General features: G+C 58.6%; 2 protein-coding genes across 7 annotated transcripts; one reads left to right on the top strand and one right to left on the bottom strand.

The window, feature by feature from the left end:
* The first annotated feature begins 2,480 nt into the window (after positions 1 to 2,480).
* CDCA4 (cell division cycle associated 4) lies at positions 2,481 to 11,416 on the top strand. 6 transcript variants are annotated; one of them, XM_032482832.1, is made up of 4 exons: positions 2,718 to 3,042; positions 4,754 to 4,852; positions 5,509 to 5,563; positions 9,417 to 11,416. In XM_032482832.1, coding segments are annotated over exons 3-4 (648 nt in total). In that variant the 5' UTR covers positions 2,718 to 3,042; positions 4,754 to 4,852; positions 5,509 to 5,561; the 3' UTR covers positions 10,063 to 11,416. The 6 variants fall into 6 exon arrangements, with proteins under 6 accessions (XP_032338728.1, XP_032338725.1, XP_032338723.1 ...); XM_032482837.1 differs by lacking the exons at positions 2,718 to 3,042; positions 5,509 to 5,563 and adding an exon at positions 2,481 to 2,682; XM_032482838.1 differs by lacking the exon at positions 5,509 to 5,563 and having other exon boundaries at positions 2,719 to 3,042.
* Positions 11,417 to 15,468: 4,052 nt separating this feature from the next.
* On the bottom strand, positions 15,469 to 21,200 carry CLBA1 (clathrin binding box of aftiphilin containing 1). Its single transcript, XM_006173258.3, has 5 exons — positions 20,659 to 21,200; positions 19,457 to 19,602; positions 18,072 to 18,201; positions 16,887 to 17,000; positions 15,469 to 16,234 (listed from the first exon to the last, which is right to left on the bottom strand). The coding sequence occupies exons 1-5, from the start codon at positions 21,169 to 21,171 to the stop codon at positions 16,073 to 16,075; spliced, it is 1,065 nt and encodes a 354-aa protein (XP_006173320.2). The 5' UTR covers positions 21,172 to 21,200; the 3' UTR covers positions 15,469 to 16,072.
* Between the last annotated feature and the right edge of the window lie 3,675 nt (positions 21,201 to 24,875).

The following is a 24,875-nucleotide window of genomic DNA, read 5'->3' as shown; positions in this document are numbered from 1 at the left end:
CCTTTCAGGTGGAAAGTGGTGGTTAGAAACCAAGATCTGGGCCCCAGGGATGCTCATGGCTACCAGGCTAGCATTATTTCTAGAGCTGGAAAATACATGTATGTCTCTACATACGTAAGTGCAGACACACGTCTGCATCCCTGTCAGTGTCTTTCTGCCTTAAACTGTGAATTTGCATGGCTACCTCCAACTTCAGTCCAGCCCAGGAGTTGGTCTAACCCACTCCCTTTCCTTTCTTGCAACTCCCTTTGACAGTGAGAAACCTAGCCTTCTTCATCACTTACTCACATATCTGCTTATTTGCTCCCCTGACAGGCCAACAGCTGGTCCCCTATGAAGGGGGAGGTGGTGGAGGGAAGAGGCTTAGCGACAAGACCTGAAGGGTCTGAGACGTCCCCCTGCTTGCAGCCAGCAAGTGGGCCTGCCCATGTCCTGGATGTGGCCAAACACCCAAGACAAAGGAGTTAATTCTCATGGGGTAGTGGGCACTCTGTCTGCACTGGTGCCCCTTGCACCCAAGCCCCATTGGCTCATGAGGAGTGCTCAGGTGTCATGCACATGGCTAAGGAACCCTGGGCCGGGAAACACCAGTCTTTTCAAGGGATGGCTGGTAAACCTGCCCATCCCTGCTCATGTTGGACAGCAAAGACCTGCCCTTCATTAGGGGAGAGACCCTCTTTGTTCAAGGTGATCTGCCGACAACAGCCCTGAAAAGATAGTCAAACAAGAGCTGCCAAGGCTGAAGGAGGTGGCAGCAGCGGAGCGGCCAGAGGTGGGCAGGGTCTGGATCAGTTCAAAGGCTGAACTGGCGGGCAGACTAGGGGTGGAGTCCCAGAAAAGAGAGGATTCAGGAGGATCCTGGGGGTTCTGGCTGAGTGTCAGGCGGCTGACTGGAGCAGTGAATGAAGCAGGAATCTTCGGGTGGAGGCAGGAGTTCTGTTTCACGACATCCAAGAGCCGTAGAGAGGAGGAGCCGGTGCTACATCTGGAGGCCAGGGAGAGGCTGGTTGGGCGAATGTGGGTCCAGATGTGTGAGACACAGGCCACCCCAAGTCAGGTAAGTCCTGTGCGTCCTACTGACAAGGGCTGCTCCCCGTGCTTTCTCTCCTGGTGGTTGTCCCGGCTTTCTTCCACCACAAATGCAGTGGTTTGAAGTGACATCCATTTTTTAGCTCACAGTCTGGGTCAGACGTCCAGCATGGTCGCATCAAGGACACGGCCTTCTCTCCTGGAGCCTGGGATCCTTTCCGAGCATGATCCCGCGGGTGGCAGAATCCAGGTCCCATGGCTGTGCCCTGAGGTCCCTGTTCCTTGAGATGTCGGCCAGGGCTGCCCCCGCTGTAGGGAGCGTCCGCAGTCCTTCTCACGCTTGGGACTCTGTGACCTCCTCTTCTGCCACCAGCTGGAGAAAACGCTCCTCTTCCAAGAGCTCAGTGCCAGGTCAGGCCCCCCGAAGTCCGGGCACTGGGACCCCAAGCCCCGTCAGCGCGCAGCGCCGGATGACATCACTCTGCAGTTCGGGTCCCAGGCCTAGTGCGGAGCCTCGTCGACCACAGCGGTGCGTGAACCGCCGCCAGTTCCTTGGCGTGGGCTGGACGGTGCTTCCTCTGTGGGCCTGAGTGAGTAACAGCAATTCTGAAAGTTCCAAGAACTATGCCTCCTGTTAGAAGTCAAGACACAGATAAGCTTTTTGAGACGGGGCTGTATATCAAATGACGCATTATTAACAGTTCACATAACCCAGATCCGAGTGCCGGGGACTCCTTGTCAAGGAGCAATGTTATCTTTAAGGGCTCGTCTTAAGTTGCTCTGCACAGTTGAGGGGGGATTTCTGCTGACGGGGAAGGTTTGGTCGATGTAGAATGCAGATACACAATGCACAGCAGGGGAGAGAGGGCCAAAGGGCAGAGAAGACTTTTGTTTACGTTTTTCTTGTCTTGCTGTAAAATTCGAGTTTCATTTCACAGCTTTGGGAGAAGAGGCAAGGTCCTTCTCTCTTTCGCACGCCCAGCGGAGGCCGCGCAAGGACGAGGCTGCTGTCTGCAAGTCAGGAAGCGAGCTCACAGCTCGTCAGAACCTTGACCTTGGACGTCCAGTCTCCAGGACGATGAGGAACTCAGTTTCCGCGGCTTAAGTCACCCATTCAAGGTATTTTGTTATGAAGCCCAAGCCAGCTAAAATGAGATTCTCTGGGTCGCCTATGTTCAAAACCTTGTCGTCTGGGAGTAAATATTTTAGGTCTTCTTTGCAAACCCTTGCCCCTTTCTTTTCTCGCGTTCTCGGCGCCGCGAGGACAGGACGCTGGGGAGAGCGGTGGGAGCTAACACTCCCCTCCACTCCCCTCCCTCCCCCTCCCTTCCCTTCCCCTCCCCTCCGGGAGGTCCGGCGCAGGCGCACTAGGGCCACGCGCGGAGACCTGGGAGCCGGCGAGGGCGGGGCAGCGGAGGGCGCGGGCCCAACGGCCGACGCGGCCCCGCGGAAAATCGCGCGCCAGGCCCCGCCCACGGTTTGAACCGGAGGCCCCGCCCCCGCGCCCGGCCAATCAGCGGGCGCGGGCGGCCGACCCCGAAGGGACCCTCTGTGGGCGCGGAGCGGCCCCGCCCCTCCCCGGCGGCCCCGCCCCTCCCTCCGGCTGCTCCTCCCTCGGCGGCGGCGCGGGCGGCGCGGACGGCGGGCGGCCAGGTGAGCGTCCCGGCGGGGCCGGCGGGCCTTTGTGAGGCCGCGGGGCGGGCCCGGCCCCTCCGCCCCGGGGGCCCCCGGGATGGCTGGGGGCAGCCAAGGGGGAGGGGGCGACCGGGGGCGGGGGCCGTCGGGGGAGGGGCGCTGCCGCGACGACCCGCGCCCCTGCCCGCGGACGAGCGACCCTCCACCTGGGATTCCCCCCGAGCGGCCGCAGCCTGAACTTGCCTGTCCCGCACCGGTGCAGTCCGAGAGTAACATCGCCTTGGCTTTGACCAAATCGGGGGCTCTTAAGAGGAGAAGCACTGAAGATGGGTTTGTTGGGCTGCCCCACGTTGTCTTCTGACCTTTGACTCGGGAGAGGTCAGTGCAGGCCCTCCTGCTCCTCCCGGTCCCCACCAAGGCCCCCCTTAGAGACCTGTGGGGCCCTGGCGGAGCCACCTGTCCGGCCGCCTTGTATTTCAGCTCTGACCAGAGTGCCCGGTGGCTGCCGCCTCTGTCACCCCTCCACACGTCCTTGCATCCACCCCACCCTGCACCCCACCTAACCGCCTAACCTTCCATTTTCTCTGTTTCTAAATGTCCTTCCTAATCTGCGCTGTTTGTAGAATGAGGGGTGGGTGTGGGTGTTGGCAGCGGAACGCTTGGATTTCATCTTAGGTCCTTTTAGCAAATCTGGGTTTTGTTGGTACTAGAGTGCCCAGAAATGGCCCGGCCAGGGGCACCTTTCTCTGGAACCCTGGAGGGCAGGTCCTCCTCCCTGTAGCAGGCTGCCTGCCTGGGAGTTTCAGTTTGAGTTCTTTCCCCTTGTGTCTTAGTTTTAATTGTTTTGAAAGAGAACGTTAAGAATGTTTTGCAATAGTTTCCCTCATCACACTGCAGGAGAGCCAGCTTGTCTTTAAGCTGGTCAGCGAATATCAGGGAGCAGATGACACCAGCCTTGGGTGGCCTGAGCCTGGCACCCTGCCTGCTCCCCCGCACCCGGGCGGGGGCAGCCAGGGGAAGGGGGTGCGATGTGGGAAGAGGATTCTGGGACCCTGGCTGCTAAGGGAACTGTCCTCAGTGGCCTCCTCGTGCCTGCCCCTCCCCGCCTCAGTCAGACGTGGGAGCCAGCGAGCTCTGACTGGGGAAAGTACCAGACCTTTGCTTCCGCAAGTCAGAGGCAAGCTTAACTCTACATTTTCAAAGCGTACTGTCCCCAAAACAGGATCACCAGGGAAAGCGTCTACCAGGTCACTGTTTGCTGGGAGAAGCTATGGTCCAACTAGAGGGTTTCCCTCCTGGGGCCGTGTGTTGCTGGCACCGGACAGCGGAGCGGGGCTGAGTTCACAGAAAGACAGATGCTGCCTGCTTACCAAATTAAGTTTCGCGTTGTATGACTTTCCTGCTACAGTTGCTCTTTATTTTCAAGTTTCACCATGTTTTGCAATTAACGTTGCAATTCAGAATAAAAAATCAGTTGAGACCTTTTTTTTTTTTTTTTTTTTTTAACGAGAGAGGCTGGTTTTGTCTTAGAAAGAGGGCTGGGAGGTTTCTTTCAACTTGCTATTGGAACATATTCCCAGGCAAAGAAAGGTTGTGTTTTACTCCAAGTAACAAAAGTAGCTGAAATCAACTTTTTAGTGCTAGCCTATGAAAAGTCCGGACAGATGGTAGTCAAGTGATGACCCCCACACCTGACTCAGAGGCAGATCTCAGAATCTTGCTGAGTATTTCAAAGCAAATCTGACCTTGAGACGGAAACTGAGAGTGTTCATGTGGATTTGCCTTAAAAACCTGACACTCCTAAGAGTGCTTGGCAGTGGCTGAAGGTGGTGATGAGTCTATCCCTGGCCTGGATCTGGGGGTCTCACGGGATTGCTGGCCACACTGTGTGAGTGGCTGCAGCAGAGGTGGCCTGGCCCCTGTGACTGGGGTCTCCTTTGCCTGGGGGGTGGGGATGCCCTGGGTGGGCGGGTGCAGCGCCTCCCTGGCTTTCTGTCCTTCATTTTCCTCTGTCCAGTCGGCGCTTGGTCTGGAGGAGGCTGAGGGCAGTGCTGTGCAGTGACAGAGGGGCAAACCCTGACATTGACAGGCTCCAAGAGGAGCGTGCTGACCAAGAGGACTTGGAGGGACGTGGGCATTTAGCTACATACGCGGCAAGACCTGCCGGCAGATTGCGGTGGTGATGGAGGTGGGTAATAACCTAACTAATTTTTGTTCGGGACTCCGCAGTTAGGACAGTCTGGAAGCTGTGGGGCTTTGTGTCACCCTGAGTTAGAAGGGCTGAGTGCCCTCAGGCCACAGTCATGGGCTATGACTTAGCCAAGCCAGCCTGGAGGGGAGGGGAATCTGTGTCCCTGCCTCTGCCTTGGGCATCTCTCAGGGTCCTTTCTGACTTTGTCCCAAACACAGGTGTCTGGGCGGGGGACCCTCAGAGGCCACCCACTGAGCCCAGCCTGAATCGTCCCCTGAAACAGGCTCTGGGTGACAGCATGTCGGCGCTGTCCTTGGGCTCCTCCCTCCCCTACTGATAAGTCTGCCAGCACTTTCTTGTGTTGAGTATCACACCAGTTGACGGTTGCTCAGGCTTTGGAACATAGGAAAGGAGTGACTGAGAATGGTTTTGAGTGTGTATTTGTCCTGGCAGGCCCAGTGAGATCGGCATACTGAGTGAGACGTGGCTGCAGAGGCAGCATCTAAAGTGGTTTTAGATTTAAATTAATGTAGTGGCAACCCCCCACCTCCGTCACCTTGTTTGTTTGTGCATTTTTGTTTATATTTAGTGCAATGAAATGAACAGACATTAGTTGTGCTGTTCAGTGATTTCGACACGTCCGGTCTTTCCAGGCCCGACTCCTCCGTGGCAACAACTTGGGTTAGCTCGGCCTTTCTGCGCGTTCATGTGAGTAGCATCGCATGGCGCCTGTTTTTCTGTTGTTCACGTGGTGTTTTGAGATTTACTGTTGCAGGTTGTTGCCTCTCGTGGGTTTTGTTGCCCAGTAGTATTCCATTGTCAGACACACCCCCACTTTACCCATCGAGCACGCTTATTTTAAATCTTAAATAATGTTTCATTCAGAGTGGCGAGACAGACCGGAGCTGGCAGAGTGCCATGAGGGAGTGGAGTGGGGGTGTGGTCCAGGGAGGCGGCGGCGGGGAGGGGGGCTCCCAGCAAAGGTGAACAGATCAGGGCAGAGGAACTAGTGGAGGGTGAGCTGGTTCATCCTTCCTGGGAAGCAGCTGGGCGGGTTCACCACGTCCTGTGACAGTGCCCCTGCCCTGGCCCCAGCAGCACGCTCCCCCCCCCACCCCCCGCTTTGTAGGTGGGACAGTGGCTGTCAGAAGTGACGGTAAACTTCCGCATGACACGGAGGATGAGATGAGCAAGGAAGGCGGGACTAGCCGTGACTCAAACAGGCAAACACGCAGAGGAGGATGTGCCTGGAAACGCCAGGAAGACCTGGCATAACTGGCTCCCTAGGGTCTTTGCTTGCGCTATCTCATTCTCTCCCCATTATCTGCTCTGCGGGGAGTGGCTTGAAGAGCAGAGGCACTGCTGCCTCCAGAGGGAGCCACCACTGCCTGGCTGGCAGGGATGAAGGCAGCAGGGTCCTGATGGGGGCTGTGGGACGAGATGCAGGCACCCCGTGATGGCTGAGGGCATGCCTGCCTTTCTCCTGTTGGTCCTAAGTCGGACGCAGGGACAAAATGATGGATGCTGTCGGGTATTGGTCACACACTGGCCGGCCACGGGGCAACTGCTACAGGTTGTTTGGCTTTCTGTGCTGTCGCTGGAGATAGAGGTCTGAGTTCCCGCAGGTCTGCCGTGTGGGGAGCAGGCAGCTTCCTGGGCTGGTTCCTGCGCATGATGGGTCGGCTCTGGGACAGTCAACCGGCATCCCTGTGTCTGTTCCGTGTCTCAGAGCAGAGTCACACGGGTGCCCTCTGGGCATCTTTCCTGGCGGTGCTGCCCTGGGAGCTGCAATGGCTCTGAATTTAGCCTCTGGAGAGAGGGGCTTGCTCTGGGTTGACCCCTCATGAATCTGTGCCCTGGGCTTTTTGAGGACCCCTGGAGGAAAGAGACGTGGGGTCCCGGGGAGCCCCACATAGCTTCCTGTGTGATGGGTCAGCCATGGGCTCTGCCGCCCCCCCCCCCAAGCCCCATGTGGCTCCCTGACCTCCCGTAGCCCGGACCTGCCAGTGAGAAGGGCGGCTCCACCTCCTCTGTCTGTAAACTGGGGCTTAATTGTGTTTTTCGAAGGAGTTTGGGCCCTAAATTAAGTCTGTCCTCATGCAGAGTCCGAGTTTCAGGTTTGGTTGAAAAGCCAAGTGGTGATTGACTTGCTACAGAGGAACCCTTGAAACTTAGTCCCCCCACACACAGGGTGTCTCTTTATAGTTTGACATAATTTATATTAATTTTCAAGATGCTTAAAAGTTTTAAGCCAGTGACTTTCACACCAGTAGTTGGGGGGAAAAACTGTAGAAGTTGAATGTGTAGCCAAGACAAAAAGCTCAAATCCTTTATTACCTGAAGAGACTGAAATACTTTTTTGTGTGATTTAGTGGTAAGCTCTTTCTTTCATTCATTTAAAAATAGTCGCTAAACAGGTGTTCACGCACGGGGTTGTGACGGAAGCTGGATGGCTTCAGTGGCTGTGTTGGTCAGTTAGACCTATTCACTTTTCTGGGAAGTTTGTCTCAAGGGAAAACAGCTACGGTCACCTAGTTTTCTAACTTTTATTTGGAAATAAGTATAGGCCCACAGGAAGTTGTAAAGAACGTCCTGGAGGTACACCCTTTCCCTGCCTCCCAGTGCTGGCTCTGCACTGGGTGCCCAGACACGCCGTCCCCACCAGGAAATCGGCTTCCAAGGGCCACAGAGCTGATCTGATTGTTTGTGTGTGTGTGTGTGTGCGCGCGTGCGCGCGCTCGCTTCGCGTGTGGTTCTGGGCAGCTGGAGCACACGCCAAGCTTCCAGGACCCACCACCTCAGCCCCCATGCAGAGGGATGCCCTTACCCCAGAGACCCCCTGGGGCTCACCCCCCGCCTGTCCTGTTAGCATCCTTACGGAGGTGGAGCCTGCCTTGTGCAGTCTGTTGAGATTGGTTTTCTCATCCAGCGTAAGTCCTTGAGACCCACCCGAGTGCCCCGGCCACTGGTCAGTCCTCTACCGCTGAGCGCGGGCGCCCTGTGCTGGTGCCAGAGCGGCAGCCTCGCCACACAGGAAGGGCCTGGTGTCCGGTTGGGCTAGTGTGAGTGGAGCGGCTGTAAGCTTTCTTGTACATGTTTTTGCATGAGCATTGGTTTTCCTTTCTCTGGGATAAATGCCCAAGAAGTCACTAAATTTAAGTTTTTAAATGTTTAACACACAGCGGGTGAGAGCTACAGCACTGAGGGGAGACTTGGAGGATGGGGGCCTCTTTCTGTCTGTCTTAGGGCCAGGCTGGCGGGCCTGCTGGGCGGTGGGGGCAGCGGCGCGTTCCCTCTTCGCCGCACAGCCCTGTGATGTTGGCGCCCGGCACACCACGGTAACAGGCCGGCGGCAGTCACTGGGAGCCACAGGACTGCCTTTTAAAAAGAAGGAAAATTTTTCAAATTGCACATTTTAAAGATTCTAACCCCAACTCAAATGAATTATTTGAAATAAAAGTATTTAGCTACTTTATGGACTTGAGAAGAGAGGAAACTCATGCGTCACAGCGTACTGTTCCAGCGGGTGCGGACCTTGACAGAGAGCCCGTGGTGTGGCAGGGCCCGGCCAGGCGTCGCGGGGTAGGTGGGGCCCTGCCCCTTCCTGCTCCACGTTTTAGTTATGCAGAGGCCTCCAGCTTAGAGGCTGTTGGGAAGAACAGCTTCCTTGTGTTTCTGCCTCTCAGGTGGTGGCACAGAGAGCCTGCGGCGTCCAGCTGGGCCCCCCAGAGCCCCTGCCGGTCTGGCTGAGGCCCAGGAACCAGCATCTTCATCCTGCTCTGAGGGATGCCGCCTGGGGTGGCCGTAGAAGGCCCCAAGCCCTGGGGAGGACCCTGCCCCTGCCCTGTGACCTTCCAGAAACCCCTCCTTTCCCAGAGCGGGGAACTGGAAGGGGACACATGGCCTCGGAGGCCCTGGCTGTGCGCACCTGCGCCCAGCAGAGCACTGGGACTGGCAGGTGGAAAGCAGCCTGCGGGGCCCAGGTTGCTCCGCCAGCACCCTGTGGACGCCCTGCACGTCCAGTGTGTCTCCCCTGTGGCTTCTGGGGCGCAGCTTTTCAGGAGGGCTCTCCACAGTCTGGGAGAGCTTGTGAAAGCATTGATCGTCCGGTGTCTGATGTGCAGAAGTGGCTGTCGGTGACCAGGACTGAGTGGCTTTGCAGCAGAGTCAGCCCATTGGTGACCACAAGGCTCCTGGCCGCCTGTCCTGTTCTTTGGCCCTCGGCTGTGCCCGGCCACCTCGTTTCACACAGACACCTCCCTCATAGGCACCAACACTTAGAAATTGGGTGTCACTTTTGAGCCTAGGTCTTTAAAATGTATTTCTTCTGTTTTTGGTCCATTTATCTTTTCTGATAGAGACAGTTGTGCTGCGGCTTAGCGATGTCCTTTGGAACAACCTTTGCAGTGTCCGTGTGGCTGTGGCCGCCCAGAGTTGTGGCTCTATCCCCGCCCCAGGTCCCCTGTCTGCACAGGCCACCGCTGGCAGTCGGAGACTGAATCTGGGGCCCTGTCTGTGGGGACTCGGGTGGGCTCAGTGGCATGTTTCTTGGTTTCCACAGGACACGCATGATGTTCGCCCGAGGGTTAAAGAGGAAGTGCACCGAGGACGAGGAGGCGGCGCCCTCCTATAGCCGGCAGCGCCAGTCGCTCCTGGACATGTCCCTGGTGAAGCTGCAGCTCTGCCACGCACTGGCGGAGCCCAGCCTGTGCCGCTCTGTCCTCATCGCCAACACGGTCCGGCAGATTCAGGAGGAGATGACACAGGACGGGGCCTGGCGTGGGGCGGCACCCCAGACCACGGGGCGGGCGCCTCTCGACCGCCTGGTCTCCACGGACCTCCTGTGCCGCTCGGTGCGGGACGGGGCGGGAGACGGCCCGGCAGCACCGGCTCCGAGGGGCCTGCAGAGCAGCATTTGGGAAGGGGACGGCCCCCTGGAAGACAAAGGAAGCTTTCAGAAGTCCCTCGATCAGATACTGGAGACGCTGGAGAGTAACACCCCCCTCTCCGTGGACGAGCTGTTCTCTGACGTGGACAGCTCCTACTGCAGCCTGGACGCCGTGCTGACCGGCGTGGTGGGCGGCGCTCAGTCGGGCCAGGACGGGCTGGAGGCCCTCGCCGCCATGGCTGCCCCAGCCCCCAGCACCAGCTGCAAGTCGGACCTGGGTGAGCTGGACCACGTGGTGGGGATCCTGGTGGAGACTTGAGCCGCGGCCAGCAAGGTGCAGAGCAGAGGGAGTTGTCAGGCCGTGCAGTCAGCTGGAGCCCTGGGTGTGGTGCCCGCTGCCCTGCAGCCGGGGTCAGCTCTGGTTTGCCTGTGTTTCGGAGAATGACCGGCCACCCCCTCTGCCCCCAACCCCGGGGGGTGCCGAGCAGTCTCCTGCAGGCTGGTCGGCCCTCGTCCCTGGGCCTCGTCGCCGTGTCCTGCTCCAGCTCTGTGGAGGACGCACGCCTCCAGCTGCAGTCAGCCGTGTCCACCTTCAGCTGGGTGGATTTTCTAAAATTATGTTTTATATGTTTTGGATAATGTTTTGTCTTAAGATATATTTCTAAGCTTTTTATACATTTATCACTTTAGATTTTTTAGCTATTTTCTTAAAAATATATTTTTTCTATGAATGTTTGCTGCTGCTACATTAGGAACTTACAACTCAACAGTTGCAGTTGGTGTATTTCATTTTTTTAAGCTTTAAGAAACACTGTTCTTTTTACAAGTGTCACTGCCCTCCGAGTCGGCAGGGTACGGGCATCGCAGTTTCCACTTCAGACTTGGGGGCGGTCCCTCCCCGTACGCGGTGCGCCCCTTAGAGCGCCGTCAGGGTCGAGGGCCTGGCTTGGTGGAGCCTCTGTCCTCGCGTGGTTAGAGGTCTGCCATGCGAGCCAGAACTCCGTCAGACATCATTGCAGACTTCGGAGGGGTTTATGTGCCTGTTTGTGAATGTCTTCGGAGGCAAAGCTCAGGTAGTCCACCCTGAGGTGTCTCGGGTGCTGCATCCTGAGGATCTGGCTCCCGGGGCCCCTCTCATGCGGTTTCCCCAGCACAGCTGACCTTCTCCTGGAAGATGCCTCCCTCCCCCTGTGGCCCTCCCTCTGCGGGACTGTCCCAGCTGCTGGGCCGTGCGCAGGGAGGCCGCCGTGTGCCTGCCGCGGTGGGGTGGGCGTGGGTCTGTGTACCGCAGGACTGGAGAATGTTCACGTGCGCTCTGTAAAACTGGTGCTGGAACAGAATTTTAAGACTAAATTTAAGTCTAGAACTAAAGAAATCTGGACACGTCCGTTATAGTCCCTCGATCTTGAGGGCAGTCGACCGCAGGGCTGGCTGGGTAGTGCGTTCGCCCCGTGACCCCGCCGGGGGCACTGAGACCTCCCACAACTTCTAGATCTTTTTCACTGGTTTACAAGTAAGACTGCCCTCTCCCCACCCCCACCCCACGCTTCCCATTTCTCATGCTTTTTCTCCCTTCTCTAGTCCTTAGCCGGAAAGGGTTGTTTTCTTTCATGCATTTCTTAGTATCAGTGATGTACAGCTCATTTTATTAAAAAGTTATTCTACAAAGTGGACATGTGTTGTCAGTCACCTACCATGTCTAAATCCTTGAGTGGATCTGCTTTTCTGGTTCAGTTCAGCCAGATTATCTAATGGAGCCAGTGGGGGCGGGAAGGGGTTTCAGGTGGGTGTGTTGGTGGGCAGGGGAATGAATTTTTAAAAAATATATTTAATTAATTTTTTTTGGTTTTTTTTTGCTTGAGGGGGGAGGTAATTAGGTTTATTTATTTACTTATTTATTTTAACAGAGGTACTGGGGCTTGAACCCAAGGCCTTGTGCACGCTGGGCACACGCCCCACCACTTGAGCTCTCCCCCACCCGGGACGTCTTCATTACCCGACCGCACGGGGCTTCAGGGGCACACTGCTCCCCTCCCCGGCGCAGCGGCGGGGGATGGGTGTGGGACGGGGCCCTTGGATCTGGGCCGGGGCTGGGGCCCCAGCAGCGCGGGGAGCTGTGGGTGAGATGTGGGCTGGGCAGCATCCACGAGGTGCTTCTTTCAGATTCAAAAGTATTTTCTCCTTGGGTCAAGTGTGTTTTATAAGCCGCACACCTGAATCAGTGCTTTGTGCCTCTAGCATTTCTGTCTACAGGGAATTTGCTCGGTTGCAGAGTAGCAGCAGGGCCTACAGTACGTGGGCGGGGGGTGGGCAGTGGGCAGCGCCTGTGCCCCGGCTTTGGCTTCAGGGCCCCAACTGCTGGTGTGGCTGAGCTCCGCCGCCTCTCTGCCCTGCTTTGCTTTTCCTAGTTCTTCCCCAGCTGCCCACTGTCATTCTGGGGCCCCTGGTGTTGCTGATGGTCTAGAAGTCCCAGGCAGGGCGAGGTGGGGCTCTGCTGGACCTCTCTGCCGTCCCAGCCGGGCTGGCCAATGGGCACCTGGACACCGACACCCCGGAAGCATCAGAGCATCTCCAGAGAGGAGCGGGGGCAGGTGGCCAGTTGCTGATGCTGGGTTTGAACATGGATGTGCAGGACTCCCTCCAATTTCCCACGTGCGCGTGGCCACGTGTTTTTGTCCACTTTGCAGAAGGAAAGTGCCAGCTGCAGTTGTGTGGCCGCCATCTTCAGCCCGCCTCCTCCCGTCCCCCTGGCCGGCCGGCAGAGCTTCGCGCAGATCTGGGCTCCGGGTGAGGGAAGCTTTGTGCACAGTGGGTCACGGTACGTGTTTGCAGCTGCTTCTGCACACACAGATTCTGGAAGTGTTCCCAGCCCTGACAACCTCTTGGTCAATGGTGAGTCCTTAAGTTGGAAGACTTCTGAACCATCAATAATAAACATACATCGTGCTATCTTTATGGACGATGAGTGATACGAAGTTACTGTCACTGAGAAGGAGATTAGAAAGCTCAAAGTCAGGAAACTGGGGCACACACTGCTGTGTCGGGTAGCGGTTAATCGCAGCTCTGTTCCTTTTCTGGACTTGGTGAATTTCCCTCTAAACTGCCCCCCCGGCTTCCTCCCGGCTTTGATGTTGTATTTTCATCCCCACCTGGTTTCTGAATAAGCATTGTCACATGTCCTCCTAGCTGTCTGTTGCTTCCCACCCCACCTGGCTGGTTCCTGGGCTGGCAGACTCCAACAACTGGGTCCTCGGCGTCTCTCGGCCTCCATGTGCATGGTCACCTCAGACACCTCCAGTGTGGGGGCATCAAGGAAGCTGGGCTCTCTTTTGCATCATGGCTGGGGTCCCCACAGGCCTGTATCCCCAAACCCACCTCTGTGACGCCCATGGAGCCTTGGTGAGTGGCTCTGGGTGTGGCCCGCTACACACAAGTGCTCCCCGTCCACAGGAAGAGACGGGTCTTCTGCCAACGTCAGTGAGGTCAAGCTGGTGGCATACGTGTGTGCAGGCCTGTACACGGCCGTCACGCACGTGGCTCCATGTGGCCACCTCAGTCACGACGCGTGGGTAGGGCTTCCTTCATACTCATCCTGTGTGGGGTCATGAGATTCTTGGATCTGTGGATCACAGTCTGCCATCACTTTTGGAAAGTTGATAGCTGTTAAACTTCTGAACATTTCTCCTGCTCTCTCTCCCCTCTGGCTCTGGCTTCTGGGGCTCCAGTTACACTAGGTTAGACTGTCTGCTCTTGGACTGTTGTTTTCTGTGTTCCATTGGGCATTTCTGTTGACCAGTCTTCACGGTCGCTGGTCTGTTCTGCTGTGTCTGGTCTTCTGTTAACCCATCTGAAGATCATTGCTTATGATACCATAGTTTTTATTTCCAGCATTTCATCTTGTTCTTTTTTATAACGTCCATGTTTCTGCTGAAACTTTCCATCTCTTCCTGTGTTGTCCACTTTTCACTAGAGCCTCACTGCTTCTGCCTTGGTTTTACAGTCTCATGAGTTACCGTTTGGGCAATCTCTGGTTCTGCTGCTGCTGACCATAGGTCGCTGTCTTGTGATGTCTTACTGTGTGCTAGGCATTTAGCACAGAACAGCAGAGAGTGAGTGATACCCTGTCGGGTTCCTGGAGTAGGAGTCGCCCTGGCCTGCAGACTCCAGTTCCGAGGGTGGTGTCGGGACTGCAGCTGCAGCCGGGCCTGCGGTCTGAGCATTGGCAAAATTCTGGGGAGGAGCCTGAGCCATGTTTTTACATTTTTAGATCACTGGAGGGTTTTCTCCACTCTCCGTTCCAGGTCTTCCTGCTGCCTCTTCCCTAGCCTTTAAGGGCCCAGAATACTCCCAGAGTGCGTACTCAGCTGCCCTGCGCAACCTCTGGACTTGGTGGCAGGGACCCCAGAGTGCCCGCCAGAGGCCTTCTCACTTCCTATCCCCGCCCCCTTCTGGGAGAGGCTGCCTTTCCCTGGGGGGACTTCCTGCAGCTCACCCCCTGCCCTTGGCATCTACTCCGAGTGCTCAGCGAAGACAGAGGCCTGGAGGACAGGCCTGGACTGTCCACTGGGGCTGCTCAGGACTGGACCCTGCTGGCCCAGCGAGGAGCCAAGCCTTGCTTGCTGCGGCTGGGCCCTCTCCCTCTGCTCCGCCACTGGTGCTAAGAGCGGCCATGGCCTCGTCCACTGCTTGCTTCAGGTGTCTTGAGTTTGTCTGTATCGTCAGCTCTGTGTACTTTAAACTGCGGCCTTGTAGCTGACTGGGCTTGTTCTGGTCAGGGTGAGCGACTGCCTCTTGTTCGCTGTACATCTGAATCAGAGGTGACCAGTCAGCACTTACCTGTGTGCCAGTCTCTCCCGGTTCAGAAAGTCCCCTCCTGGGGCAGATGGCCTGGGCAACAGGTCACAGACTCAGGGCCAGACTTGGTTCCTGATTAGATGGGGAGTGGGGAGGGGGGCAGGGCTTCTGGTTTGAGGACTGGGTAGCGGAGGAGCACAGTGGGGATGGGAATGGAACTGAGATTTGGGACCTGCGGAATCTGGGGCTCTTGTGGGGACAGTCCTGCTGGACACTGCGCTGGGGAGGGGGCATGGCTTACAGCCAGCAGGGCAGGAGGGCAGCTGTGGGGACAGTCAAGTGCCAGCATCCAAGTTTGAATCTGGGGGGGAGGAGGCCGAGTGGCCTCATTGGGGCTTTCATGTCTAACTTCAAGCAAAGGTGGGAAGTGACAGCACGTCCCAGCTGGCCTCTGCCGGCGGGGGCCCCAGTGCAGGCGCTGCCCTTGATGGAAGCAGCACGGCAGAAAAGCAGGTTCCAAATTCCCACTTTTTTCTGGCTGAAGATGAGAGCGTAAGACAGATTTCCCAAACATAGGGCACCAAAAAAATCTGTTACCCTTAACATAAGCCTTGACATGACAGGTGGCCTGTGGGGAGTGCTGGGGTGCAGGGTGACACTAGGGTCCTCCTCCCAAGTGACAGGTGACATCTGCTGTCACCACTGTGTCCCGGCTGTGCCACTGACGCCTGCATTGATGGAGCTGTGGTCTCCCAGCCTCGAGGGGCCTTGGGGGGGACAGTGACGGCTGGGGCCCCACTCTGTGTGTGTGCCAGTCCTGCCCGCCTGACACCCAGGCCTCTCCGAGGGACCGCAAGGGCTGCCTGGCAGGCTGGCATGACAGGGTTTCCAGCCCAAGTCCCCAAGGAGCGGGCGATTCAGCAAGAACACAGCTCGTCCAGGCTGTTTTACTTCATAAAATTTTACAAGTCAGTGCCGATGGCTGGGCTCTGCCCTGGGAAGGGGGTTTCCTCAGCCGACGACCAGGGAAGCTTGCCCACTGGCAGGCAGGCAAAGGGGGGTGCAGGCGTGGACGAGCTCACACACTGTGGGGAAACAGCACCCCCTGCCCCGCCCCCCGCCTCATGCCCTGCAGCCCTGGAACCCGGGGCTGGGGACAAGCGCAGTTGTAACGCACGCAGGACCTTCCAGGTCCCAGGACGGCTGCTTCAGGGGACAGTCCCAAACACGGGCTGCCTGGACGGTGCAGGGCAGGTGGCCAGGCGCCTTCACTGCATTGGGGCCCCAGACTCAGGAGCCACCACTGTTCCTCAGGCTGGGGTGGGGCTCCTGGGGGCACAGGTGAGGACTAGCTCTGCCCAGGGACAAGGGGCACCCTGTCCAGCAGAGCCTCAGCCCCACAGGAGCCAGCGGGGAGGGGGGGGGCAGGGTGGGTCCCTGGACCACCCTGCCACAAGATAGTTCTGGTTTCCAGCACCAAACCAAACTCGTAAGATAATGGAAAATTCCTCATAAAGATACAAAGTCCTTCCGCTTTAGCAAACATCACTGTTAAACAATGTCATTTTTAGATTACGTGGAGTGAAAATCTTCTTTTTCCGTGGAATTGTGAACTGCCGGTTTCCGTGGAAGGGGGTCTTCAGGAAGAGGCTGTATGTGATCAGGCTGCCCTGTCTGCTGCCAGGTGTCCCTGTGAGCTGGCAGGACAGAAAGACGGGTCGGGGCCAGCACATGCACCATGAGAAATGCCAGCGGCCTGTCTGTCCCCTGAGGTGGCCGCGCCTGCCGCTGGGCCCCCGGGGTCTATACCCAGTGTTGTCACCACCGAGGTGCAACAGACAGAAGTGCACGGCTGTGACTCCTGAAGCACCCGCCCCAAGGGGGACACACTCTGCCCCAGGGCCATGTCGGCCCCCTCCTCCCAAGGGTTCTGGACCCTGGCCTGTGGCCCCCACTCCAGATCAGAGCCTGGTGGCAGACACACCACCGTGTGCTGTCCCATCTTCTCCCAGGGTCGGGGTGCGTCCAGAGCAAACCCCAGCTGAGCTGCTCATCCTGGGCATCTGGAGGACAGGCCCCTCTGGGCCTAGTCATGGCCCTCCACCCCCAACACCTGGTCCGGAGGTGGGAGGGAGACCCTGCTCCCGGGGAGGCTTCTCCTCGGCCTGGTAAAGCCCCTTTCCAGTCCCCTTCCTCCCGCCTGGGCCCCACCCTGACAGGCAGTGCTTGCGGGTCTAGCAGAGCCTTTGGACCACGGAGGAAAGCTGCTGCACGGACCCTGCGGCCACCCAGCCCTGGGGCCGGGCCTGCCACCCTCCTAGCTGCCCGGCTCAGCTCCGACCGGCTCACCTGGGTCTGGATCAGGGCTCCGCAGTGCGGCAGACGGCAGCTGCGTGCCGTGGACTCTGCACGCCCCTGGAGGTCTGGGTCCTCCTGCGTGTGGCCCTGGCCTGTGGAACGGCTCTGAGGGAGCAAAGCAGTGTGGGCCGGAAGGAAGGGCGCTGGAGGGTGCTTTTCCCCCATTTTTCCTTTTTACCCCAGGCCCTTCAGTGTGTCTCCCTGTAAACCAGCACTGGTGGCCAGCCCGCCCCGCCCCTACCCCTCACCACAGAGCCCCTTCTCAGCCGAGGTCTTTGCCGCCCCCTCCCCGTTTCCATGGGAGGAAGACCCGGCAGCTGGCGGCCCTTGTCAGGGTCCAGCCCCGTGTGGCCCTGGCAGCCACTCCTGTGCCCATGTTCCCCCGGCCTGCCTGCTGGCCCCTTCTGCATTTCCCATGCCTGAAAGTTTCCATAATACTAAAAATGGAAAAAGGTCTTTGCCAACTTGGTTACTGAAAGACAGCCCTCCTTGCAACTTGCATGTTCTCTGATAACTCCTGAGTCATGTAAGTTGGGTCTCGAGGAGACTGGTCAGCCATGGCCCTTGCCGTGGCCTTCCTGAGCCTTTCCCACCCCATCTTTGCTCTGGTTTTGCCGCCTCCCACCTCAGAGGACCTGCCTGAGCTAACCCCACACCTCCGCCTACACCCGCTGTGGACCCTGACCATGTTCATGCTGGAGCCCCGGCCCCACGCCCCCCACCTGCAGAAGCTCCCGTGGCGCAGATGCGCCCTGCAGCCCCCAGCAGAGAGCGATCCCCTATCCACCCTCCACGGCTACTCCTGGGCAGCCTGCTGCAACATCACCATGTTCTGCCCTGCACCCCTGGCACCGGGCGCCGAGGGCAGGGCTGCACTTGGATGCCCGTTGGCCTGGCACAGGGCAGGTGTGTAATGAGTCAGACAAGGGGCCCCCACCCTGCTTCGCCCCTCCCCTGCCTCCCCTGCCAGAGTCAACCCTTGAGGAAGTCAGGGTCCTGGGCAGGTGTGCCCCTCTACAGACCTGCACGTTTTCCCCACTAGCAGCAAGGCCCACCCGCCCTCGTCCCGGTGGGGGACCCTGAGATGTGCTGTGGCCACAGGGTGGCTGGAAAGTTGCTGTGAAGTCCAGCCGACCCCTAGGAGACTCCCAGCCACCTCCACCTATGTCACTTCACCTTCTGAGCAGCATCAATTCCGAGAACAAGGAGGAAGTTTTCCTGGCAGCGGGACTCACTCCAGAGACATTGGGAAGTCAAAATGGTCTTGGAGTTCTGAAGAGCTCTCCAGAGTTTTCTAGATTCAGAACTGGAAAAGAGGTGCAATCATTATAGGGCAACCTAGAAAGGCTTCAGAATGGAAGCACAAGGGCGCCTGGCCTGTTAGAGTCCTGAGAACAGAGCCCGGCCATCTCACTTGTCTGCTCATTTATTCAGACACCCACTACCCTGCAAGTGCCCAGCACTGCCCCTCCTTCCTGCTTGATTCCGCCCCACAGAGCACATGCCTAGTGCTAAGTGGCTCGTTTCATCACTGAGTTTCTCCTCCAAGGGCAGAAGCTCTGCGAGACCAGATATTTTTCTGATCTTGTTCCCTGATGATCTCGAGTGCCTAGAGCCATGCTGGGTGCCACAGAGACGCTCAAAACCGGGAGGAGAACGGCTGCCCAGAGGAGTGAACACGAGTGTCTGCTGCAGCCTCCAGGAGAGAAGGCAGGGCGGGTGCACAGACAGCTACAGTGGGAACAGATGCCCCAAGTAGAGTCACTTCCAGACCGCACGTAACTCCATAGTGTTCCTGTCACCCATCATCCAGTCTGCCCGGTCCCAACACCAGGACCACCTCTGGGTGCCCCAGAATCATGCCGCCCGCTTGCCAGCCTGGAGCATGACCTGGGGAGGCAGCATGTCCACAGGGCACGCCAGCCCCCTGGGCCAGGCTCTGGCCTCTGTGCCCAGGCCTCTGCCAGGCGTGCCCTGGGCAGGCGTGGGCTTGGACCCCAGCCAGAGCTCAGGAGGTCTGCCCGCACAGCTCTCTGCCGAGGTCTCAGCCTGATCAGCAGGGCATGGGGGGGGGGGCAGGGAGGCCAGCTCCCACCCGCCTTCACCCCTCCCTCTGGGGCCTGGGTCCAGCTGGTCTCAGGCTATCGCTTAATTGAGTTAAACTGATTGTTCTCTCAGTGCTCAGTAAAAGGGCGTCGTAGAAAGTGGCCATCTGCAAACAACTGCCTCTGTGATTTCTCTTAGGGACCTGGCCAGGGAGTGTCAGGCTGCCAGGCACCCCAGGAGCACAGGAGGGCTGATACCCCTGGCTGAGAATGTCTCCAGGGCACTGGCTAGGGAAGGGGGGCAGGGGCGGGGCCTGAGGGGAGGGGCTGTGGCAGGGCATGAACCTGAACCTGGGCTACCTGGTCCTTTGGCCCTGGGACCAAAGGTGGCAGAATTTCAGGAGAGACAACACTCTACAGAGGTAAAAACAAAAGACCCCCGCGTCCACCATTTCGACCAAACGCATTACTGCTGAGCGGCTGGGAGAAATATTAGCTCCTGCTTAAGTTCCTTACCACAGTGTCTGCACAGGTTCAAGGCCAGGTGCTTCTTCCTTGCTTGCTTCTAAGAAACCGTCTAAGGTGGAAACAGCTTCAGTTACCTGCTGGATGGGCACTTCTTGAAAAGCAAACTTAAAAATGTTCTCATAGCTGAGAAGGAGCTGAAAAAGAGAAAAAAAATACCAAAGTCAGGAGAAATACATACGTTATGTCACCTTATTCCAAATATATAATTTGGGTACAAATGAGATTTGTAAACGATGATACCGTTACTGCTATTATGACATGACGTGTTCCTGCCTAACAATCCCTGCTTGACGCAGAATCATGCAGCGAAGACCACAGACTGTGTGGGGAGAGTGCAGTTAGGACACAACTGATGAACTTCATCAGTGACACATGGGAAAAGAGAGGCTCCCAGCAAAAACGTGAGCAGTCTTCCCACGTGTTGAGGGAGAAACCCACCCCTCCTCCAATAAACAGCACTTCCCAGAAAAAGAGCTAAAGTGCGCAGGTTGTGAGTGGGTGGGAAGTGCTGGAAGGTGGGGACCCTAACCCCCATGAGGAGCGGTAAGGCACACCTAGGTGGGCTGGGAGAAGTGGGAGTGTGTGTGGTGTATGTGTTTGCACGGGCCTCCATTCAGCAGGTGCATTTACCTGGTGTTTCCTGCAAAGTTCACATTATGATCAGATTGTTCCCTGATACATTAATTGAGTTGGAAGACAGTCCTGTCCTGGAGGTTAGGGCAGAGAAAGGGGGCTGAGTCCTGGGCTCTCCAGGCTGTCTCCAGCACCTGGTCACTAAACACACACTGAAATGTGGCCCTTGGTGGGGCTTTCCAATTAAATAGATTAACGACTCCGACAAAATGCACTTCACCCACATGCCCTGAACTGGGCCAGGAGAGCACAGCCTGGTTGATGGAACGTGGGCAGATGGGAAGGTGGAGGCGGGAGGCAGATGTGGCCAGACCTGGGAGGAGTGGGCACAGAAGGCGCCCAGCTCCCGTGTTGCCCCCTGGGGCGATCCATTTCTGCAACCTTATGTTATCTCTGGCTTAGGAGGACAGGACAGCCAGCCATGTGGCCCACGACCAAGGCCTAGAGAGCAGCAGACCCCCTCCCTGGCCAGCCCACCAAAGCCTGAGGTCCACGGGCCTTTCAGCATATAAAACACTTCCTTTGCAACATGGTGAAGATGAGTACTTTAGAAATACCTCAGAAGGTGAGATGGTGGCGGTTCCCGTCGCCCAAGGTCCACCCTGGTGAGGCTGGCGAGAACCATACTCCTTTGGGGCAGAAGTGGTTCTAGGCAGCTGAGTCTCTGCGGGCCTCTCTGGGAGCTCAAAGGACCGAGAGAATTGTTCAGACTTGGCCGAGGACTCCCTGAAGCCTTCAAACTCCCCCCAGGCACCGCTGCGTTCCCCTGGGTCTGGGCCACCGGCACTGCGGGTAGGTAAGCCCTCGCCACGCCCAGAGACCCTGGCGGCCCCGCCCGAGGAGGGAAGGAGGGAGCAGGTCTTCGCCCACTGCCCAGCGTCACCGCTCTGCCTCCCAGGTGCCGGGCTTGCACCGCTGTCTTTAGAAACCTCCCCTGCTTCCTCTGCCAGTTCACTCAAAAACGCGCAGAGAGGGGGCATCTGGCCAGCTGCCCCCCCAGCTCCTGTTGGCCTTGTGTGTTGGTGCCGCCAGGTCCGCACAGACCCGCTGGGAAGACGCTCGGGAGACATAGACACTGCTGTGCCGGAGCTGCCCAGGGCTGGACAGGCCCGGCGGTCGCCTGCTCCCCAGTGCTCAGCGGCTGCCGGCGGCTTCCTCAGGAGTACTGACGGCCCGGTGTGGGAGCAAAGTCGCTGTGGAACGGACACAAATCACGTACACAATCTGATCACCCAGGGGAAAGTGACGGGAGCCGCTGCCTAGCTTCCTCCTCCACACGCTGGGCGACGGTCCAGCACAGGGGCGTGTCCTAGAGACCAACGAGGTGCTGGGGGTCAGCATGGCCTGGGAAGGTGGACGAGCTGCGGGGTCCTGCCTGGGCCGCGGTGGGCAGGGGTCTGCGGCGCCCAGTCTGGCAGAGTCGGGGAGAGTCGCGGCGCCCGCGGGAGGGCGGCGCCCCGGGGTCCCTGAGAGTTGGGTCGGGGGCTCGGGTAGACCCTTTGCGGGGCGGACTAAGGTCCGAGGCGGCTGCTGAGGTCCCCCCGCTCGGCCCTGGCCTGGGCTCTCGAGAGGAGGACTCGCAACCCCAGCGCGCTGGGACCCCGGCGTCCGGCTCCGGCCGGCACCCACCTCGGCCGCGTCGCCACCTCGGCCCCCGTGTGCAAGCAGCTGCCCCGCGTCCCCTCGGCCAGCGCCGGCACGTTGCCTGGCAACGACGCGAGCCAGCCACGCTTCCGGCGCTCGCAGCCCTGACGTCAGCACGCCGGCGCCGCGGGGGCGTGGCAGCGCCAGGCCCCGCCCCTGCTGCGGCGGAGCCCGGAGAACCCGGGTGTCAGGAGAGAGCGGCACTTCAGCCGCTGTGCGAAGAGAGGCTCGTGTTTCATTAAACGAGCCCCCCGTGCCGCTGCCCAACGTGCAGCGCACGCCTTACACGGCCCCGGGCCGGGGGTGAGCGGGCGCCTGCTGCCCCCACCGTCGACACCGCTACACCCCGATGCCCCGCGGCCAGCTGCTGCCCTCCGACCCTGGCCTCCCTGGCCGCCCTCTCGTGCCGCTGCCCCGCTGCAGTGGTGGTGGTCGGCGGTGCCTGTGTAGCCGTGTGATGTCTTCTCCACGAGGGCCGTCTGTCTTGCCAAATCCTGAATCTCCAGAAGCTAGTCCTTCCAAGTGTAGGTGGATGAGGGTCCGCTGCCTCCCCTCCCTCTCGGGTCCCATGTAGTCCCCCCGATTCTCGACCTGGTCACCAGCCAGCCCCAAGGCAGAGCAGGGCCAGTCTGGGCCCCAGGGCAAGGGGCACTAATGGGCCAGCCTTGCCTCCTGCCATTGCCCTTCCCGGGGCATTCCGGGCCTTTCCCCATCTCCCCATCCCAGTCTCATGGAATCAGCCCTCCTCAGATGTGGCCATCAGGCCGTGGCTGAAGCGCTGATCCACACCTTGTCCCTGGAGTCTTCCTGGGACCTGCCTGGGCCCTGTCCTGTTTGCATGAATCACCTGCTCTCTCCCTAGTCCCTCTCAGCCAAGCTACTGAAAATTTCCATTTAAAAAATTACCAGATGAGATCATTCTCTGAAGCCTGGACCTCAGCCATCTTCCTCTCTTCCCCGCTTCTTGAGGGGCACAACCACCAGCAATGCAGTGTTTTGAGCGATGCAGTCAGACTGCCCAGCGCTGAGCAGACACCAGGATGACCCTGCAGGAAGGTGACCAGACACTGGCTCTCTCCTGCCTCGACATCACCCAGGGAAAGCAGTCCCCTGCTGTCCACCCATTGCTTGGACCCCCACCCCCACCCCATCCACTGTCCTGGCCATCCTCACAGTCCAGGCAGCTGGGAAGGGGTAGGAGGCATGTCGTCCTCATGTAGAGGTGAGCAAACAGGCCCAGGCCCAAAGGCCTGAGCGAGAAGGGTTGTTGGGGCGCAGACCAGGCCTTCTGACCCCACACCCTGTCTGGACATCAGTGAAGAGTGAGGCCTCTGTGAGCCTCCAGGGACAGAATGAGATGACCTAGGCACCACGCAGGCCCAAGGCGGGTTGCTCTGCATTACCTGGTGTGGAAGCTGAAAACACCTCCCAGAGGAGCCCACAGCCTGGCTCCCAGCACCTGTGAACACGGGACCTTACAAGGGAGAAGGACTTACAGACATGATTAAGTTAAGGCTCTCAGATGGGGAGATGGTCTTGGGTTAGGCCATTGAATTCAGTGTCATCACAGGGGTCCTTGCAAGAGGAAGAGGGAAAGCTCAGAGTCCGAGAGAGAAGATGGCAAGACAGAAGCTGAGGTCAGAGAGAGGCAGGACCATGAACCAAGGAGTGTAGGCGGCCTATAGAAGCTGGAAAAGGCAGGGACATGGGTTGCCCCTGAAACACACCTCCAGAAGGAACGCAGCTCTACCGACACCCGAAAGTGTAAGAGAATAAATGAGGGCTGCATATGTGGTTATTTGCTGTAGCAGCCACAGGAAACTCAGATACCTGGCTGACTCCTGGACACCCCACCAAGGATGTGCTGCCTTGGGGAGCCATGACTCAGAGGAGGCAGCAGAGGTGACCCCGACAGGGGGGCCTGGCCCTGACTGCAGGAGAGGGGCGGCCTGAGTAGTTGACCGTGGTCCCTGGCTCCCCAGGCCAGTGTCTGGGCGGACTGGGCGTAGCATGGGGCACTAGACGAGGTCCAGGCCTCTAGGAGGGCGGGCGAGGAGGGCAGCTGTTGAAGTTTGAAAGGTTTCACCCGCTGGGGGAGACTGGCCAGAGGGGGCAGGTCCCCCCATTAAAGTGGGGGTGTGGGGGACCCAAGCCATGACTCGCTGAGGTGCTGTGAGGGGGATGCAGTGTGGTCAGGAGAAAGAGCCCGTGTGAACTCTGCCCTGAGTCCTTAGGGTGAGTCGAGGAGGGCGCCCGTCCACAGGCTTGGAGCAGGTGCTCAGCTTGAGAGTGAGGCAGTCAGAGGCCAGGGTCCAGCAGACCTTCCACCACCACCTCTGTGTGGGACGGCAGATGGCAGCGGGGAGGTCCCAGATGCCCCCACTCCCGTGCTGTGCCCCTCCAGCTGGGCTGGGCTAGGGCAGGGACAACAATGGCAGAGCTATTTTTGCTTGCAGTACTGTGGCTGCCCTACAGAGACATCAATGATTGATGCTCTGGGCATCCCTGCTTGCCTGGAGAGCAGCCAGCCAGGTGGGTGGGGACAGGCTGGGGGCTCTGCTGAGCAGCTGGGGCCAGCAGAGGTATGGTCAGCAGCCCCAGTTCCTCACCCTGGCCCCACTAGTGCCCTGCACCCCCAGTACATGGGTATCTAGCCTCCGGAGGCTGCAGGCAAGCCTGAGACCCTTGACCACTGGGCTGGGGTGTGGCCCCCAGGGTGGAGGAGGTGGAGCCCCTGCATCATAACAGGAGAGAGCATGGGGTGCTGCACAAGCCCCATGGGCCACCTCCTGCCCGTACGGGGTGACACTCAGAAACGGTGTGGGGCAAGGGGGGCTGTGAGTCGGCCCGAGTCTCCATGCTTCTGGAGGGGCAGCTATTCCCGAGCCATGCTGGGCTGCTCTGGCCTTCTGCAGTAGGGCATCTGTCCCCAGAGGGGGACGTTGGGACAGGCTGTAGTGGAGCGTGAGGCCAGGAGCTCCTTGTGGCACAGGGCTCTGCGGCAGGAGCATGGCTGGCTTTGGCTGGAGAACAGGGAGGTTGAGGGGTGGCATAGCTGGGCTTCAGAGGCCCTACCCGGGGCTGCCTTCTCTCTGTCCAGCCCTGTGATCCCAGGGCCTGGCTGGGAGGA

This window comes from Camelus ferus, chromosome 6 (genome assembly GCF_009834535.1).
Source record: "Camelus ferus isolate YT-003-E chromosome 6, BCGSAC_Cfer_1.0, whole genome shotgun sequence".
Taxonomy (NCBI): Eukaryota; Metazoa; Chordata; class Mammalia; order Artiodactyla; family Camelidae; genus Camelus; species Camelus ferus.
The sequence above is the reverse complement of the archived record's forward strand: the minus strand, read 5'-3'. Positions and strand labels throughout refer to the sequence as shown.

What these genes read in the sequence shown, in the direction of transcription:
- CLBA1 (XM_006173258.3), bottom strand. Translation starts at nt 21,171, where the DNA reads ATGTCTCCCGAGCGTCTTCCCAGCGGGTCTGTGCGGACCTGGCGGCAC. An exon ending in GAACCTGTGCAGACACTGTG is followed by an intron (nt 18,202 to 19,456) that starts GTAAGGAACTTA and finishes CCTCTTTTCCAG; the next exon opens with TTCTGAATCTAGAAAACTCT. An exon ending in GAATTGATGCTGCTCAGAAG is followed by an intron (nt 17,001 to 18,071) that starts GTGAAGTGACAT and finishes TTGCTCCCTCAG; the next exon opens with AGCCGTTCCACAGGCCAGGG.